The sequence below is a fragment of the Strix aluco genome, chromosome 19, assembly GCF_031877795.1.
Source record: "Strix aluco isolate bStrAlu1 chromosome 19, bStrAlu1.hap1, whole genome shotgun sequence".
NCBI classification, from domain to species: domain Eukaryota; kingdom Metazoa; phylum Chordata; class Aves; order Strigiformes; family Strigidae; genus Strix; species Strix aluco.
In genome coordinates this window covers 9,832,993-9,851,022 of record NC_133949.1, presented here as the reverse complement: position 1 = coordinate 9,851,022, position 18,030 = coordinate 9,832,993, and the positions used below count along the sequence as shown (strand labels likewise).

Below are 18,030 nucleotides of genomic sequence, written 5' to 3'. Positions count from 1 at the left end.
TCAAAAACTGCCCCAGTGGGACGCACCCATCCCATCCCTGTGCCACCCAAACATGCCCTCACCCCCTGCCCAGACTCTTTGGCATCCCCAGATGAAGCACTGGATATGGGAGAACGGAGTTAAAGTGGCTGGAAAAATGCTTTTAACAAGCCTTAAAGCCACTTTGCCTCCTCACGTTGTTTCCAGTAATAAAGTCACGTTATTACAAAAATCTATTACCATCAAAACCTGCTGATAAACCTCCAATCCATCCGCTGTGAGGTTTAATATTCCTCCTGGAGAGCTTTTCCTTTTCTGTGGCACTGGGCCCTTATCTGCCATCACCCACCTGGGGCGGCTGTGCCGCAATCAGATTGTGTTTGCCATTTGGGTGGGGGGTTTGATCTCTAATCTGCAGGATTTTGGTGTTGGTGTGCTGGAGCTGTTGGACCCTGCTGGGTTGCAAAGGACCCACAGGGGTGGGGGGGCAGGCAGAGAGGCCCCGGTGGTGCTGCAGGGCTCAAAGGTGTGAGCTGGGACAACCCCTCCCCAAAAACCCCCACATTGTATATGGAGATTTTATTAGTAGCAAAGTTATCTGCCAGCGGATGAAATGCAGAGCCCTGGTGTGTGCACCAGGATCCAAGGGCTGTGGCAAAGAGCAGCAGCTTTTGCGGGGGGCCATGCTGCACCCCTGAGATGGGCTGGTGACAGAGTGATGGGAAATGGGATTTTTCCCCAAGTTTCTGGCAGTTTTATAAAGGGGAGAGGAGAAATCTACTTTAGGATGGTTGGAAGCCACTGCTTCTCCCCCCTCCCCAAATTATGGTCAGATGGAAACGTGGAGGAATAAGGAAATGAATAAGAAATAAAGAAATAAGGAATTAAGGAATAAGGAATAAAGACTAAGGAAATAAGGAATAAAGACTAGGACAGGGTCCATTCCTGGCCCCAAGAGAGCTCAGCCCCATGGACTGGGACCATCCTGCTGCCGCAGACCCTGAACATCAAAGCATCCTCCCTGTAGCCAGGATGTGGGGCTGCTCATGCAGGGGATGCTGCCGGAGCTGCCGCTCCCTTCCCGCCTGGGTAAGTGGGAGTCCAGGATGGAGACTTAAGTGACAAATTGCCTGCTTTTTAGTGGGGTTAAAAATAGACAGCGGGTTCCTGAGATGGCACTAACGCTCTGGCGGATCTGGCTTGTGGTCAGGCTGATAACGCCGGCGCCGGAGTGTTTTCCAGAGAGCTCTGGGGAGGCAGACGGGGAGACGGCGAGCCCCGCAGTCCCGGGGGGAGCAGGGCTCACCGCGGCGGGGAGACGAGCCTCAGCCCAGCACCAGCACTGATCAGGGGTTGCCGTTATTTGCTATTAAAGACGCAGTGCCTTGGGGGGCTGCTCAGGTCCCAGCCTGGGGGGCTATAGCCCACAGGGCTGGTTGGGTCCTTTCTGCTCTCTCAGGGCTCTGCTTTGGAGGTGGGAAGGATTTTCCTCTGGGTTTACCCAGGACCGGCACAGCCGCAGGGACCCAGCACCCCAATCATGGCTCTGAACTGGAGAGAGGCTCATTTAGGGGTCCCTCTGCTCGTTTTGGGGTCCCTCTGCTCAGCCACAGCCCTTGGTGCTGCCCAAGGGTTTCAGAGGCACGTAACTAAGAGCAGGTAGTGCAAGAGCTGGATAAATAACTAAGGTCACTAGTGGCTGGAGTGGGGCTGGGCAGGCGGTCGCACCCCTGCCAGCCTGGCTCTTCCCATGGGGATCAGCCAGCGGGGTGCACTCCTGCCTCCTCCTGCCCGGGGCGGGGGCCGTTCAGCACCAGCCCTGGCACTGAGCACCTCCATGGAGCCTGCACACTCTCGTTGGCTTCTGGAGGGGGAACATAAATCTTTCAAGGCTGCAAATGTCTTTTTTCTTCTATTCTGGGTGAAGAAATGGATTTTTTTTTTTGCAACTCTCTTCAATGTCACTAGTATGAAGAGACGGGAGTGGATGCTGTTTGTGCACTGCAGACCCCTCCCTGCACAGCCAAGCAGAAACTTGCTGCCCTCCCTTTCCTGCCTTTTGCATAGTCTTATTTTTCTCACTGCCTGGTTCTTTTGGGAGAGTTTTGTGTATGCCAGGACAATGCCCGATGAGACGGAGAGGGACCTGTGCAGCTGGGGTGCTGCTGTGGCATCCCAGGGGCCAGCCTGGGGTCCCCCTGTGCTGCACCCTATGGGCACCCTCCGGAGGGTGAGCACAGATCTTCTGAGGGCTGAGATCTGTGCTAAAAGGATGTTGGGACAGTAAAATTAAATCACCAGCTTGCAGGGTCAAAACTCCCAGAGATGCCAGAGGAAGGGCAGAGGCAAGCCTGCAAAGGGTGTTCAGCCCCTTGTGCCATCCATGCTCCGAGGCATGGGGTGCTCGGGCATCCTCCCTCGGAGAGGATGGGGAAGTGCTTTACCACGGGAGGAAAGAGCCTGGTTGCTTGAGGGGTGTCTCCCAGGGGGGACATGTTGGTCGGGGCAGTTTGTAACAAATCCCAGTGCTTTGTGGAGTCCTGGCTCTCATGAAATCCTAAATCATTGCTGCTCCCCCAAAATTCACCTTCAGGCAGGGCTGGGACCAGGGCTGGGAGGAGTGAGCAGAGAAGCAGGAGAGTGGGAAGCCCCAGGGGGCAGGAGGACTGGTGGGGGGCTGCAGTGGAACCCCCAGCCTTGCTCGTTAACGTGCTGGATGCAGTGGCAAGGCACCCCCCTCTTTGCTGCCCTTTTGTGGCCTCTGGAAATGACCTGAAATGCAAAAGTGTTTTGACCTGTGCACAGGGGTGAGTGTTGGTGAGGTGAAGGGAGGTGACAAAGGACACCCTGTAAGTCGGTGGCAGAGGCTCAGCCCTTTAGCCCACCTCTTGCAGAGCCCTCAAAGGCCGTTTGACTTTGCAAAGCATAATCCCAGGCTGGGGAAATGCAGCCCACGCCCTGGCAGCCCCTGGGTGAGTGGGGGACCCTCACCCTCCATGTCCGGCTCTGGGAGAGGAAGATGAGGCTGAGGAAGGATGTGATTGTCCATCAGACCCGACCAAGAAGGTCCAAAAAGGGCTGCAGACATCAGAAAAACCATTCCCCATTAGCAGGATCGATGTAAAGGATACATCAGATACGTCACCGAAGACGTCAGGGGCTTTAATTGAGATGTGGCCACCTGTAGCCAAACACTGAATCATCTTTGGCCAGATACCATCGAGGTCAGGAGCGTTTCATTCAAAAACATGCTGAGATCTAATTGAAATTGTTGCTATAAGACTTAAACACCAGCTTTGGCCACAAAATTGTGATCCTTTCCCTGTTTGCCCCTGAGACAGCCCAGCAGCTATCCCGCTGGAAAATCCTCCCTCTGTCCTGACCCTTCCCCATCCTTCCCTTCCATGTCTGGACTTTCCAGGGGCTTTATTGTATTTTAAACAGCTGCTGCATATTGAGCAGAGAAATGACGTTGAAGGAGGCTCTTTCGACCCCGGCACTATAATTATTCCAGACTCCAGCAATGCATGTGGTTCAAACGCGACTTTCCCTGACAGCTCCCAGCCCTGGCTGGCAGCTCCTTTCTGTTGGATACAGGATTGCCCGTGGTCCTGGAGGCTCAGCGCAGGTGATGGGGGATGCAGGCAAAGCCCTTTGCATGGGTTTCCCAGCAGGTTTTTGCATCCTGCGAAGGCCCAGGTGTGAAATGAGGGGTTTTCCTGCTGGTTTCAGGGATATTTTGGGTGAGTCCCAATTTCTGCTGCCTCTGAGGCTGCTGCTGCCCGCTCCCTGCCAGCTTGAATCTGTGCTGGCCATGACACTGGTCCTCCTGGTGCAGGCAGCAGGTTGCTGTCAGCCCTGGAGAGCAAAGCGAGGGGCCAAGCCCAGCCCCTGCTCCTGCCTCTGCCTTCCCCCCGCGTTCCCCCTCGCAGTTACAGCAGCCCATTCCCACTTGGGATCTGCCTCCACCATCCTCGCCCCGGAGCTGCTGAAGGGGTTAATCCACTTTGCACAAAACCAGATGGGAAAATGTTTGCTGATAAATGAACTCCTGAAAAATTCATGGTCCTAAATGGTCTTCCAGGGGTTCTTCCCCCCAAGAGGGATGGGAGCAGCCCAAATCCCAGCTGGGAGCTGCTAATGGCAGGAAGGAAAGGGCTTTGCTGGGCCCTGCTCCAGATGGGATCCCGCACCCTCGGGACACTCTGCCATTACCGGGGTGGCCATGAGGCAGTGCTGGGGCTGACCCAGATCAATTAGCAGCTGCTCCATCATTATCCCACCAGACATGCCAGCCGGGCAGGCGCTGGGGATGGGGCTCTGAGCTCCAGGATTAAAGCCAGGCTCTGGTCCGCCTCCCAAGGCCAGCAGGCAGGGGCGGTTTCTGCTTGCTGGTGTGGGCAGACCCCCATGTGCCCACAGCGGAGCCCAACAAGCTGCTCAGGAGCCTCGGAGGGGATAAGGGCTGTGTTTGATGACTCCTTGATTGCAATTAGCTGCTCCAGCATCGGTTGCCAGCCCTGGAGGGAGATCTGCTGGAGCGGTGTCTGCTGGTGTGGAACTGCCCTGTGGGAGGAGGCACAGAGGGGGCATGAGATAACTCCCCCTCCTGCTGCTGGGGTCTGACATTTTGGAGGCGCTTGGCAGAGGGGTGCCCAGCTTGGGGCCACTCTGCAGTGGGTGTCCTGTAGGAGATGTTGGTGGTGGTGGGACCCTGGAGCTGCCACCACTCCATGCTCAGGAGCAAACTCAGCCCGGTGCTCCGCGGTGCCTTTGAAGACAAGGCTGGCTGGGCTGCGGGATGCTCAGCTGACCCCAGTCCTTCTCCCAGTGCCTCCCCCCACTGCCATCTCCGTCCTTGACAAGTGTTGTTGTGACGGGTCCAGCGAAGGGGAAAGGGAGGCCCCACTCACTGCCGGGGCCTCTCGCCTCTGGGCTGGCAGCAGCCCTCAGCCCTGGCTGTGCGGTGTGAGGGAAGGGGGTGTCAGGACCCCACCGTGGGGGTGCGGAGCTGTTGGTACAGGGGTCCCCACCTGGAAAGGTCACAGTGGCCATGGGAAGTGAAAGGACCTGAGATGAGGAACATCTGGGGAAGGAGGCAGAGAGGGGGTGTGGGATGGGTGGAGGGAGGGAGGGAAGGAAGGATGGATGGATGGATGGATGGATGGATGGATGGACAGATGGGCAGACAGAGGACACATAGGGATGGATGCATGGATGTGTGGGTAGGTAGACGGAGGGACAGGGAGAGGGTATACAGGGAGGAATAGCTACTGGCTGGACAGCCCAACCTCTCTCCATTGCCCACAAATTGCCCAGGATCGGCTCAAGCCCAGAGCATCCCAGCTGGGCAGATAGAGAAAGCAACTCGAATCCTGCCCACCAAGCACATGTGCACAGGAGGGGGCTTGTATTTGGCGTGATGGAAGGGATCCCAGGGCCACATCGGGGCTGTGGGAAGGCTGTGCCCTGCGGTGAGCTCATCCCTGCAGCACAATTAAGGGCTGCACAGCCCTGAATCCTTTCCCTGCCACAGCCCCTTATCTGATTAGGGACCGGGGGAGGCCTAAAAGCCTCCGGAAAATCAAACTGCCTGAACCAAGCCAAGCGAGAGGGTGACTGGAGAACCAAAGCAAATGGGCTTTTCTCCTCCTTTTAAGTGCTTTTCCTTGTCTTTCTGTCTTGGCTGGAGAGGCAGGGAAGGGGGAGGGAGACGGGGGTGGACAGGTGAGTTGGGGCAGTCGGGTGTTCTCCAGGGAGAGTGTGGGGATGCTGATGGGGACCTGTCCCGGAGACATGGCCACCACACTCTCTCCTGCATCCCTGAAAGGTCCCAGGCAGCACCATATGTGGAGCGAGGTTGGAAAAGAAAAGATTCTGCATTTAGTTTTTATGTCTTGTGTATGTACAGGTGGTGGTGAGATTTGGGTGGAGGGTGGCAGTAACTCCCCGAGGAGTGGGGTCTCTTTGCAGGCAAGGGCTTGCAGGCCCTGCCTCCTACCTGCCTTCCTGCTGCCCTCCGGCCTTCCCCAGGTCTAGAAATAAATGGTTGTGGCTCTGGAGCCATCTGGAGGTGTTGAATGTTCCTCCTCGCCCCTTCGAGCCCCTGGCTGCCCCTCCAGGCTCATCAGAGAAATCAGCTGCAAACTCATCAGCCTTGCAAGAGGGAGCTGGGCTGGGGGCAAGGCTCACCCTGCCTGCTCCTGCCTGCCAGCCTGCTGCCCACCCTGCCATGTGCCCTGTTCCTGGAGGGTGTAAATCCATAGGGTCTGTGTCCTGGGCATTGAGTTTTCCTCTCAGCCCTCCTGCACCCCCAGGCGTGGTGGGGGCTCTGGTAATCGGCAGGTTGGGATCCAACTGTCGCCAAAACCCTGAGGTCAGGATGCAAAACGTGCTTTTGCTTAAGGCAGAACTTGTTGCCTTTGATTTCCCAGCATCTGCCAATACCTCCCTTGCCTCTTGTCTGTTGAGGGCTTGGTATTGCATTTAGGTGCTGCAAATTCCTCCTCCCTCTCCAAAACAACAACAGAATAACAGAGGCTGGTCCTTATCACGCTGCTCCCCACGTCTAACAGCACCCGGCACTGGCTGCTCGTGGCCTCAGCGCTGCCATCAGTCCACTGCTGATTTTGGAGGAGCTGCTTTTGAGCTCACCCAAGTGGCTAAATCCTCCTCCGAATCTACACAGGTTTTTTTATTCTTTTGGGGAAAGAAAATACTAAAGCAAACAGCAAGGCAAGAAAAGAAATGCTATTGCTGGCCTCCCTGACTGCCAAGATAACCACCCCCTCCTAACGAGCTGCTGTAATTAGGTGCCTTGAATCCCCGGCGCTGGAGAAATGTGGTGTTTATCAATTTTCTGTGAGGATGCCGGGGTGCTGTTTTAATACGGGGTGTTTTGGCACATGGTGGATTCTCCCATGTGCACGTGGAGCACAGCCCGGCACCCAGCCATGGGATTTACACCCCTGGTCCTGCCCTGCGAGGGAAACCCAAGCTTTGGCATTTCCTCAGAAATACAGCAAAAAATGGGAATAGAGAAATTTCTCCATGGGGTAAAAATTTTTGGAAGGACAGGGGAAAAGGATCACTGCTGGTCTATTGAGATGGTCCCCTCTGAACCGCTGAGTCCGCAGGGTTTCCTACTCTTGGGGCCATTTCGTTCCCACCATTCCCCCGTGCTGAGCCCCAACAACTTTGATAATGTTGACTAGTTATATCAGATGAAATATTAAAGGCTTATGGTATAGACTGAAATGAATATTTTAATAGAATGTAAAAGTTGAGGCAAAGATGAATCCAAACAGTAAAATTAAAATGAAACATTTTTATCTCACAAGAAGGAAAGGGCTTGGTGCTACTGCTTTGATTCGCCCTTCCATTACTTTTATATGCTATTAAAATATTAATTTTATTATTATAAATATTGCATTCAACATCTAACGCGTCGTTACACTGTTTGGGGCACGCAAAAGTCAAAACAGTTTGCTGGCTGTGGGTGCCATGGGGTGTGCTCAGGACCTGCAGCATCTCGATGGTGAAATATCTCAGCCCATTTCTTGCTTCTCCCACCCATTTCCAAGCCTTGCCCTTGGTGCAGCCACGCTGGCTGCCTCGAATCCCCTCCCTGGCCTCCGTGAGCCTCAGCACAGCTTCCAGGAGGATCCACTCCATGACCTTCCCCGGCACAGAGTGAGGCTGACCCATTGGTGGTTCCCAGGTTCCTCTTTTCTACCCTTTTTGAAAATGGGCGCAGTGTTTCCCTTTTTCCAGTCTCCAGGGTCTTCCCCTGACTGCCACAACTTTTCGAATATCCTGGAGAGTGGCTTGGCAACTCCATCAGCCACTTCCCTTGGGACTCTGGGGTGCATCTGTCAGGTCCCATAGACTTAGGTATGTTCATGTTCCTCAGGGGGTCCTGAACCTGACCTGCTATTACCATGGGGGGGACTTTGCCCCCCAGGTCCCGTCTGGAGGTTCATCCACCCAAGAGGTTGTGGGAAGAGAGGTTGCCAGTGAAGACTGAGACAAAAAAATTGTTGTACCTCAGCCTCAGCTGTTGTTAGCAGTTTGCCAGCTTTGCTCGTTGCGGGGGGTACATGTTCTTTGCTCTTCCTTTTCTGGCTGATGTACCTGTAGAAGCCCTTCTTATTGTTTTCTGCCTCCCTTGCCAAGTTCAGCTCCAGCCACGCCTTGGCCTTCCTGGCCCCATCCCTACACAACCGGGCAATGTCCCTCTGCTCTTCCCAGGGTACCTGTCCCCGCTCCCACTGCCTGTGCGCTTCCTTCCTGCCCTTTAGTTTGACTTGCAGGTCTCCACTCAGCCACACCAGTCTCTTGCCTTCCTTGCCTGATTTCTTACACCCGGGGATTGAGCTTTCCTGATAATATAAAATTAATTTGTGGCAATTATGGGCTTTCTATATTTATCATAGAGTCACAGAATCATTTAGTTTGGAAAACACTTTTAAGACCATCAAGTCCAGCTGTTATCCCTGCACTGCCAAGGCCACCACTAAACCCTGCCCCTAAGCCCCACAACTACCCGTCTTTTAAACACCTCCAGGGGTGGTGCCTCAACCCTGGGCAGCCAGTTCCAGTGCTCTACAACCCTTTCAGTGAAGACATTTTTCCTAATATCCAATCTAAACCTCCCCTGTCATTATCAGAACTACATAAGAAAAGGCAGATGATATAAATGTATTTTGGCGCTACTTTGAAGGGGAGGGAGTTGATATATATTTTTAATCACGTTCCTGGATCAGCCACTCAACTCCCGCACAGAATTAGCTGTCGGGCCGGGGTGTGAGCGCTCCAGCTGCAACCAAGGCAGCCACCATCAGAGAGAGCTGCTTGCAGGCAAGGAACCTCCCCGCCTGCGTTAATCTTTATTGGAAAATAGTGGGAAAACTGGAGGCTTGGGCTGAAGCTTTCACTATCCTGGGGTGTGCCCTGGGCCTTTTTTATTTTAATTCTTTCTGGTTTACAGGTGATTTATTGGCTTTGGAGGGTCCTTGGGGTCACAGTGTGGAAAATAACAACCCAGGGTGTCCCCCCAGGTGCGAAACACCAGCCCTGGCTCTTGGCTTTTTGTGTAAAGCCCCCCCAAAAAGTAAGGTTGCTGTGTTTGCCCACGCCACTGTGTCTGGGGGGGGGGGGTTGCACCCCATGGGTCCTTCCCACCACTGGTTCATGCCTTTCACAGCCACATTCTTGTATTACCAGCAGAGCCAGAAGGGCTCAGACGTGCCCTGGGGGGCATCATCCCTGTGGATGCCTCAGTTTCCCCATGTGAAGAGAAAGGGGCGTCCCCCCCAGACCCACCACCCGGGGGGCCCTCCGCAGCACCCCTGCACCCGCTGCTGCAGCTCAGCTCTGCCGCAGCACCCCCACAGCAGCTCCCACAGGGATTAGGGCTGGAGTCAGTGACTGGGGGGTTATCCCAGGAATCAGCGCTGCCAGGGGTTCCTGACCAGGGATTACAGGGGAGGGACCGGGCTATCCCGGCACTGTTTGACCTGGCACAGGCACTTTGCTTGGGGTTTGCTCCCGCAACCGGGATTTATCCACACGGAGGCTGATAGTGGCTCCGAAGTGCCTCCAGCCCACAAAGTCCTTCCCTGGGCAGGACCTCAAGGGGCTGCTGCGGCCAGGGAGGACGTGATGCCATAGTGAGTGAAGCCAATGCCACCGGGATGAGTGGGATGCGTGCTGGGAGGTCACTGGTGCCAGCTGGTGTCCCCAGGCTGCCTGGGGGTGATGTGGGAAGCCAGATCCAGCCCTGTCTGGACATCCCTCAATGTTTTTTTGGGGTAACTCCTTGGAAAATCCATCCTTGGGCTTTCCAGTGCGTCGTATGTCTGAAAGAACAGGAGATGCTCAGGTGCGTCCCCACAAAGACGGATGGGACCCTGCGCCGGTGTCACATTTTGACCTTCCCTGCCTTGGCTCCTGCTAAAATAACGATTCATCTCTGGCACCTCCCCGGTACAAGCAGCAGCCCCGCCGGCACGCTGGCTTCAGTCCTCGCTCGGGAAAGAGAGATCACAGCCGCCCACTCTTGCCCACCCCGGCCCCTCCGCCTGCCAAAGCCGGAGCCATAAATAAAATCCAACTGGGGTAAAAATACTTATTTCTGTAACAGTTGAAAAATATCCCAGCGGCAGTGCCAAGAACCTGCCAGAGGCGCCACGGGAAGCGGGAGGGATGGCACCCAAACACCGCGCTTTAAAAGCCTGCATCCATCAGCAGGAAAAGGCTCCCACGATGGGGTAGGACACGGCACAGCCCAGTTGCTGCCCCCAGTTCCTCAACCCTGAGGTCCATTTCGGAGCGGGGAAACTGAGGCTTTGCCCCACTGCCCTCCAGGCAGGCTGGGGAGGGACAAATCATGGCCAGGCCACTGCTTCGCTCTGTCTGCTGCTTTGCCATCCCTGGGGATTCAGGCCCATGAGTCAGCCCTCCCCTCCCCAAAGCAATCGGGAGATTGGCTTATAAATCATGGGGGTTTTATGAAAACAAGCGGCAGTCGCCTGGGCGGTGGCGTGAGGCTGCTCGTCGCAGCAGCTGGGCCTTCTTCGGTCACCAAAAATGATGCTCTGGCCTTCCCACAGTGCTCCAGGTGGTGGGTTTCTGAGCAGACCCCATCTCCCTCCTCTTCCTCACCCTGATCCCTCTGCTATCCCCCAGTGTCATTTGCAAAGACCCGCCAGCAGCACCCAAAGGTGCTGGGGATGCGCAGGGGCTCAGCCCGGGGTCTCTCCTCCCCCCTCGGCACTGCCGGGCTGCTGCTTCTTGGGGGCATCTTCAGCTTCTGTCACTGCTCAAGGTCAATCCCATTAATTGCTGTGAATTATTTTGGCATTAATGGAGATGTCTTATGCACTTCCACTGTAAATGAGGCTGCCAGGAGGAACGTGCTGGCCAATATTTCCTGGTGAAGGGAGATGGGGAAACACACAGCAGCAGAGCGGGGAGGGCGAAGGCAGCCGGGGTGCTCACGGGGCTGGTGAAGGCAGGAAAACCCACCCTGGAGAGGGTCCCCGGGTGTGCGGTGTGGAGGGGACCTGGCAGCCCACAACTGACAGGGCAAGGCGGTGCTCGGTCCCCCATCCCCAGGGGGGCACAGGGGGTCCCTAGCCACCCGCGGCCACGCATGGGGGCTGCAGCCAGGCCCAGCCTGTGTGCACAGTGCTGCAGGGTGACGAGGTGACAAGGCTGATCTGCCCTGGGTGGCCCTCGCAGAGGGGCTGGGGGGGGGCAGGGGACACCCCAGCCACAGTGGGAGTGGGGAAGGGGCCAGAAACACCCCCCCCCATCACCTCTCCATCCTAGGGGTGACAAGGGGTGCCTTCCCCAGTGCTCCGCACCTCTTTGCTCCCCCCCCAAGTCCCATTTTTTCTTCTCCCCTTGCATCGCAGGGGGGGCGGTGCCTGGCACGCAGGGGGGGGGGCAGAGCCGGCCGTGCAGCCCCCCCCGCCCCGCCGCACCCGGGGTTCTGGGGCGAGGGGATCGGCTGGGAACCCGCTTGGGGGAGGTCGGGAAGCGGGCGGTGGGGGCTGCATCGCATCGCACCGCACCGGCGGGGAGCGGGGCTGAGCTCGGCCCGAGAGGAGGGGGAGGGGACGGGAGGGGGGGGAAAGAGGAGGAGGAGGAGGAGGAGGAGGAGGAGGAGGAGGAAGGCGCCTCCCCCCGCCGCCCTCCCCTCCTGGCACCCACCGGAGCCCGATGCGGCTCGGGCCAGGCGAGCGGCCCCGGGAGCGCTCAGCGGCGGGGCCCCCCCGGCGGCGGGCACGGCCCCGGCTGCAGACGGGGGGGGCCCGGAGGGGAGCAAGGGGCAGAACCCCCCAAACTCGCCGCTTTCCCCGAGGCTCCTGCACCCCCTCTTTAATTATACTTGCGAGCAGGAGGGGGTGCACCCCCCCTCTTTAATCCGAGGGGGGAGGGGGACAAAGGAGGGGGGGACCCCCCTCCTTTACATGCTCATGGCCGGGTTTCCCCGCTTCCAGCCCCCGCAGGGGGGCAGCGGGTGAGCCCCGACCCCCCCGCGGCTGCGGGGCGGCCGCTCCCCGGCCCCGCTCCCCCCAAACTTTGCCTTCGGATGCGGGGACTCCGCCGCCGAGCTGCTCCTGATTAATTGCATCTGCCTGGGATTAATTATTCACCTGCTTTGGGTTGTGTTTTTTTGTTACGGTTGTTTTCTTTTTTCCTGGGGGAGCGCTTTAATTCAGCTTGCTTTTTTTTTTTTTTTTTTTAAGAACAGCGCTTGGAAGTCTTATTTTTATTCTTATGCATGGGGGGGCTGGCGACCTGCTAGCCCTGCAGCATCATCCTTCATCAGCACATTTTTTTTCTTTTTCTTTTTTTTTTTTTTTTTCTCGGGAGGGGGTTACACGTGCTCTTCTCCCTTTCCCCCCGCCCCCCCTCAGGGGCTCCTGAGGAGGAAGAGGAAGAGGAGGGGGACCCGCCCCCGCCGGCTGGGCGCTCTCCCGGTCGCCTGCAGGCACCGGGGGTGTGGGGGGCTGTTTGCGGCAGGTTTGGGGTGCTGGGTGGGGGGCTGGAGATGGGGTGCTCTGCTCGCTGAGCTGGGGGGGGGGGGCAAAGCCAAGCTCCCCCTAACCTGAGCCGTGTCCCCCCCCCTCCCCAAATTCCGCCGTTGGCTGCTGCTCTCGGTTCGCACGTGGTTGGATTTAGGGGATTTCTGCGGGTTTTTTGGTGCTTGGTTTGGATTTTTTTTTTTTTTTTTTTGCCACGGGGGTGGCTCCGGGCCCACCCGGCCCCCCGGCTTTCTGGGTGCCCCCCACCTTGCAATGGCCTCTCCGGAGAAGGTGCCCCCCGGGCCGGCCGCCCTGCTCTGCTGCCTCTGCTCCCTGCTGCTCCCCGGTAAGTGCTGCTGCGTCTGCAGTAGGGGGGGGGGGTTGCACTCATCTCCCCCCATCTCCCCCCTCCAGCCCCATCTGTCTCCCCCGGCGCAGCCCCTGCCCCTCTGTGCCTGTCTGGGACCCCCCCTCCCACAGCCGCCACCTCCCCTGGTCCTCTGTCGTCGTGTCGTGTGTGTGTCGTGTCGTGTCCCCCCCCGCGAAATGGGTAAAGATTAGAGTTTATTCCCGGCTTAATAAAATGACAGTTTATGCTTGCTAGCGCTTACAGCGGGTTGTTTCCCCGGGCAGGGAGCAGGGTGGCGGGGGGGACACGGGGTGAGGGGGCTTCGGTCCCCCCCCCCCCCCCCCCCCCCATCCTCTTGTCTTCTTAATGCAGAGCTGCTTTAGCGGGAGAATCGGGGGGGGGTTATCCGCGATTATCCAATCCCTTATCCCCCAGACCCGCACCCAGGCACTTTCCCAGCCTGTGCTGGGTCACAGGGCGAGCATTGCTGAGGGGGCATCATTTTGGGGTGTGGGGTTGGGGGTGCAGCCTCTACCCTCCCTCTGTTTTTTTTTCTGGTCCCCCCCATGGGGTTTGGGGCTGGCCTGGGCAGAGGGGCCCCCGCTGCCGGGGCTCACTTGCCCCGAGTTACCATGGCCGAGCTGTGATGACGCCCCGGCCTGCCCCGAGGACATCCCTGGGGGTGCCGGGGGCTTTTTTTGGTGAGCGAGGCCAAAGAGGGGTCCCTCACCCTGGGGGACAGGGGGCTGTTTCCTCCGGATGGCTTTTCCGGCTGGTTTCCAGGTAAATCCCAGCCCCACAGATGCTCCAGCTGAAGCGGCTCTCCCCAGCATCTGGCTTGACCAAGCGGAAAGTGGGGGCCTGCTTTCAGTTTGGGGGGAGCCACTCGGGCCCCTCCTGTCAGCCCAGCATGTCCCAGGGGCTGGGGGCTGCGGTGCCCAGCTCGACTGACCCCCCCGGAGCCGGAGGGGATCCCTGGATCATGCCCGGCTCCATTTCGCACCAGCAGCCTGTGGCTGAGGCACTTCTGGGGCTCGGGCTTGGGCATCCTCAGCCCCCTGAGGCTCTTTGAGGGGCTCGGGGAGCTGCTCACCCCCAGGGGTGACATGAGGAGGCGGGAGGACGCTGGCTGCATTGCAGGGAGCTGGCAGGGGGTTTCCATCCTTAAAAAAAAACTCTGACCCCAACAGTGAGCAGAGATGCCGCAGGCTGGCGAGCACCACAGCTTTACACAGCATCCTTTGGGGTGGCAGGTGCTGCCCCCCTGTACCCCGAGACTGGGTGTTCCCTGGGCAGAGCTCCCATCCTCGGTCGGGGGGTTTGCTGGCAGCGGGGAAGCGCGATCTCCTTCCACTGGTGAGACTCCGGGATCTGGGCCGGGTGCGCTGCCGAAGGCGACGGGAAACATCCATCCCTGTGCGGGTGATCCATCGGGAATCGCCGCCGGTGCGGGGGCTGGATGCGGCTCCCCGCTCCCCATCGCCTCCTGGGCGTTTCCAAGCCCCCCTGTTGCTGCTGGGACACCAACAGCCCGGTGGATCAGGCCTCAGGTTTACACCAGGGCAGAATCGGGCCCCTGGGATGGGGGACGTGGGATGGAGGGGTGGTCCCCGTGGTGGTGACCAGTGTGAAGCGGACGAGGGGGGCCTGTGCCAGATGCGGGGCTGGGGCTCGCTGTGCTGCCGTGGGGGGATGCCTGAGCTGGCGGAGAGAGAAGCCGCTGCCAGGAGTTTTTAGGCTCTTTCCAGGATGCACAGCTGCCCTCGCTGCCGCTTCAGCCTTTCCTGGACAAATAAAGGTCCTGGAGGGAGCCAGAAAAAGAGGCTGAGAGCTCCTAGTTCTCCCAGCCTTTCTCAGAAATCGCTCAGGCTGGTGGCGGGGGTCAGCCAGCGGAGAAGCAGCACCCTGCTCTCCTGCCCAGGGTTTTTGATTCTCTTTTTCTTTGTTTTTTATTTAAGAGCAACCCTCAGCACCAGCCTCTCGTCTCTGCACTCCCCTGCCAGCCCTGGGAGCTGCTTGGCTGCTGGCCCCGCATCAGCTGCTTCCAGAAAGGGGTTTTGTGGCACCTCCGGGATGGGATGGCCCCCGGGTGGGTGGCCCTGGGGCTTGTGAGAGGGGCCCCGGGGTGCTGGTGGTTTGTGCTCAGCACGGTTGTGCTGCAAAGCTGTGAGGGACCTGTTGGGATGCGGCACGGGGGAGGATTTACACACCGGTTTACGAAATAACTTGGGCTGTCTGTGGGGTTGAACCTGGACTTCGGTGTCTTTGCTGCCTGCTGAGCCTTGTCCCTGCAGCGTGCCTCAGTTTCCCCTTTCTCCGAGGCAGCACTCGCCCAGAGGCAGTGGTCTAGGGGTGCTGGGGTTATCTGGCATCTGTCCTGGCATGCGAGGCAGGCTCGGGGTCCTGTGCTGGATCCTACAGCCGCAGCACCTCCATCCTGCTGCCCATGGGGACAGGGCCGTGCCACTCCCCCTCTATCTCCCACCATTCGTTCCTACCATGGGCAAGTCCCAGGCCTGGGGCTGGGGGTGAAGGATGATGCTGTGGCCCATGGCTCCATCCCTGTTGGGGGGCTCCAGCCAGCACACCCCAACCCCGGCAGGGGGGATGCAGACCACCCCCCATCCCCGTTTCAGCTCAGAGTGTCTCCTGGCTGGGGGTTTCCAGACCAGCAGGTGGAGATGTGCAATAACTCGCAGCCAAATAGGGAACGTGCACCCCGCATTTGCTCATTTAACGCCCGAACAGGGAGCGCACACCTGGCGTTTGCTCATTTAACAGCCCCCACCCTGGCCGTGCCGATGGGCTCAGGGCGGCCGAGCACCCTCAGCTCCAGCTGGAAGCCCAGAAGAGGCAATAGGATCCTTCCTTGACCTGGCAGGTGGGTGAGAGGACAGGATCTGGCCTCTGAGCTGGATTAAACCTGGCACAAGTTTTACCTTTGGTGCCGCAGAAAAGGGGATCACGCAAGGGTCCACTCCATCTCCCCCCAACCCCAGTATCTTAAATCCCAGCAGGATGCTTGTGCTAGGACGTGGGGGTGTGAAATTGGACACCCCACTGGGAAATTGCATTTTCTTCTACCCCTTTTGACCTCTTCGTGATGTTGAGGAAAGAGAAGAGGTTGGGGCATGCCACTGGTGGCATGATGGAAATCCTCTGAGCAATGATTTTGGTGAGCATCAGTTGTGGGGTTTGGCCCCGGGGATTTTGAGATGCCTGAGGTGCCTTGCTTCTCTCGGCCAGAACCATCCTTCCGTGTGTTCACAGTGCTGCACCCTGGGCTCAGCCCTCCTGCATTGCTGGGGGAAACCGAGGCAGGGCACTGGGTGGCAAAAACACCCTGGCTGGGGATTGCTCAGCTGGTTTTAGAAACCTGGCTATTTTGGGATTTTTGTAAGTGCTACTATTTAATTCACCCCACCGTGACCAGCTGCTGAGGTCCCTCCTTGCCCAGCCTCTCTGCATCCTAAAAAGGGGAGGAAAGGATAAACTAATGCAGCCAGGTCCCTGCAGAACATCCCTGATTTTGCACCAGCACGTCCCAGCTCCATCCCCTCCCATAGCTCTAACAGGGAGGTGGAGCAGGACGTGGCCTCATCCCGGGAGGTGCAGGGGGATGATGGGTGAGGGAGGGGTGCTTACATGGCATAATCTGATAATTTTTTTTCGGCTCTTGCAATTGCCTGGCCAGAAGAGCCCACGATGGGCGTGTGGGGGCATCAGCAAGCTGCCGGCGCGTTCCCCTCCTGCGCGGCGCCCGTCACTGCCGCTGTGCGAGCATCCCATCCATCTGGAAAAGGTCACTCTCGCTAATCTAATCAGAGTCTTTTATTATTAAATACACGGCTCTGCTAACGAGCAGCCCCCTGGGGAGGGAGGCAGCTGCTCCTGGGGTGGGGTGGGGCCGGGGACCCCACTGGTGCCTTTGGGAGTGGGGTCCCACCCAGGGAGTTTGTGGCTCTCCTGGGCACTGGTCCCTTCATTTTTCTTAAGCTGTTGCCTGACCCGTTGCCGCTCCCAGCTGGGTACATGTCCCTTGCTGCTGGCTGGGGGCTGAGCCCCTCGCGTGCTGCTCTGGCCTCCTAGGAGGATACCACAATCAAGGCAATTCACAATCTTCTGATGAGGCCACTGTCTCCTGCCGGTGAGCATTTTCCCATCACTTGGACAATATTTGCCATCCTTGATTTTTCAATAGCTCTTCTAAAAGCCCGAGCGGGTGCTGCTGGGGTGGCTTTGCCCCCCCTTACAGGTGCTGTCACCTCCTGCCTCCTGCAAGAGTCAGCAGGGCAGGTTTGGCCCTGATTAAACAGGCTTGGCCTGGCTGGGCTCTTCCCCAGGACTGGCAAAAGTTGAGAGTTAATTCATTTTTAATTTATTGTTCTTTAAGGAAAAGCTATGTTTTCCCTCTTGAAGATAAATAAGATTGAAAACGCGCTACCCGCCCCTGCCAGCTCGGTGTGGCTGCTGGGTGCACTCCTCCTGGGTACCAGCTAAATTCAAAAAGGAAGGGGATGTGTCAGAGCTGTGTGGGTTTGGTGCTGGGGCTGCTTTGCTGGGTGGCAAAGTGCTGAGCTGGTGAAGTCCCCAGACCCACGTGTGCCCCCAGCCCTGCTCCTGGGGCGGATGGGGGACCCCAGCCCTGGTTCTGGGGTCTGGGATTGGGTTTATCTCTGGTTCCTCGTGTTCCTTGGGTGCCTCTGGAATTGAATCCCGCTCTGGCTCTGAACACAGCCTGACACACATCACCGGGGGGGAAATTAATCGGCATCTTATCAGTCTGAAACGTGTCCCTTGGCACAGCCCAGGCTGGCGGTTGCAGCGGGGTGGCGGGGGGCACAGCCAGGTGGGCATGTTTGGTGTCAGATTTGGAGGGTGCTGGGAGGATGTTCCTGCTCCTGGCCATGGTGGGAGGGGACAGGGGGTTCTGAGCAGGACATGTGACTTCGGGGGGGGTCATTGCATCACCTCTGCCCCCACACCGTGATGCTGGGGGCTTCTCCCTCAGGAGCTGCTGTCCTGTCCCTGCTTCCTCAGGGGTTCGGGGCTCTCCCCTGCTGCCTGTCCTCTCACTTCTGGTCCCCAAGGGAGTTATTTGGGGAAACCATCCATGCCCACCTGCTGCTGGGGGGGCTGTTCCCAGCTCCTGACATGGAGGAGACC

General features: G+C 58.1%; 1 protein-coding gene across 1 annotated transcript in view; it reads left to right on the top strand.

Annotated features, from left to right (window-relative positions):
- Window positions 1-11,814: 11,814 nt before the first annotated feature.
- The window catches only part of TMEM132E (transmembrane protein 132E), a 28,845-nt gene continuing 22,629 nt past the window's right edge, over window positions 11,815-18,030 (top strand). Inside the window, exon 1 of the mRNA XM_074845290.1 lies at window positions 11,815-12,861. Within this exon, the coding sequence (XP_074701391.1) occupies window positions 12,789-12,861 (73 nt within the window). The 5' untranslated portion in view covers window positions 11,815-12,788. The remainder of the gene's footprint in view (window positions 12,862-18,030) is intronic.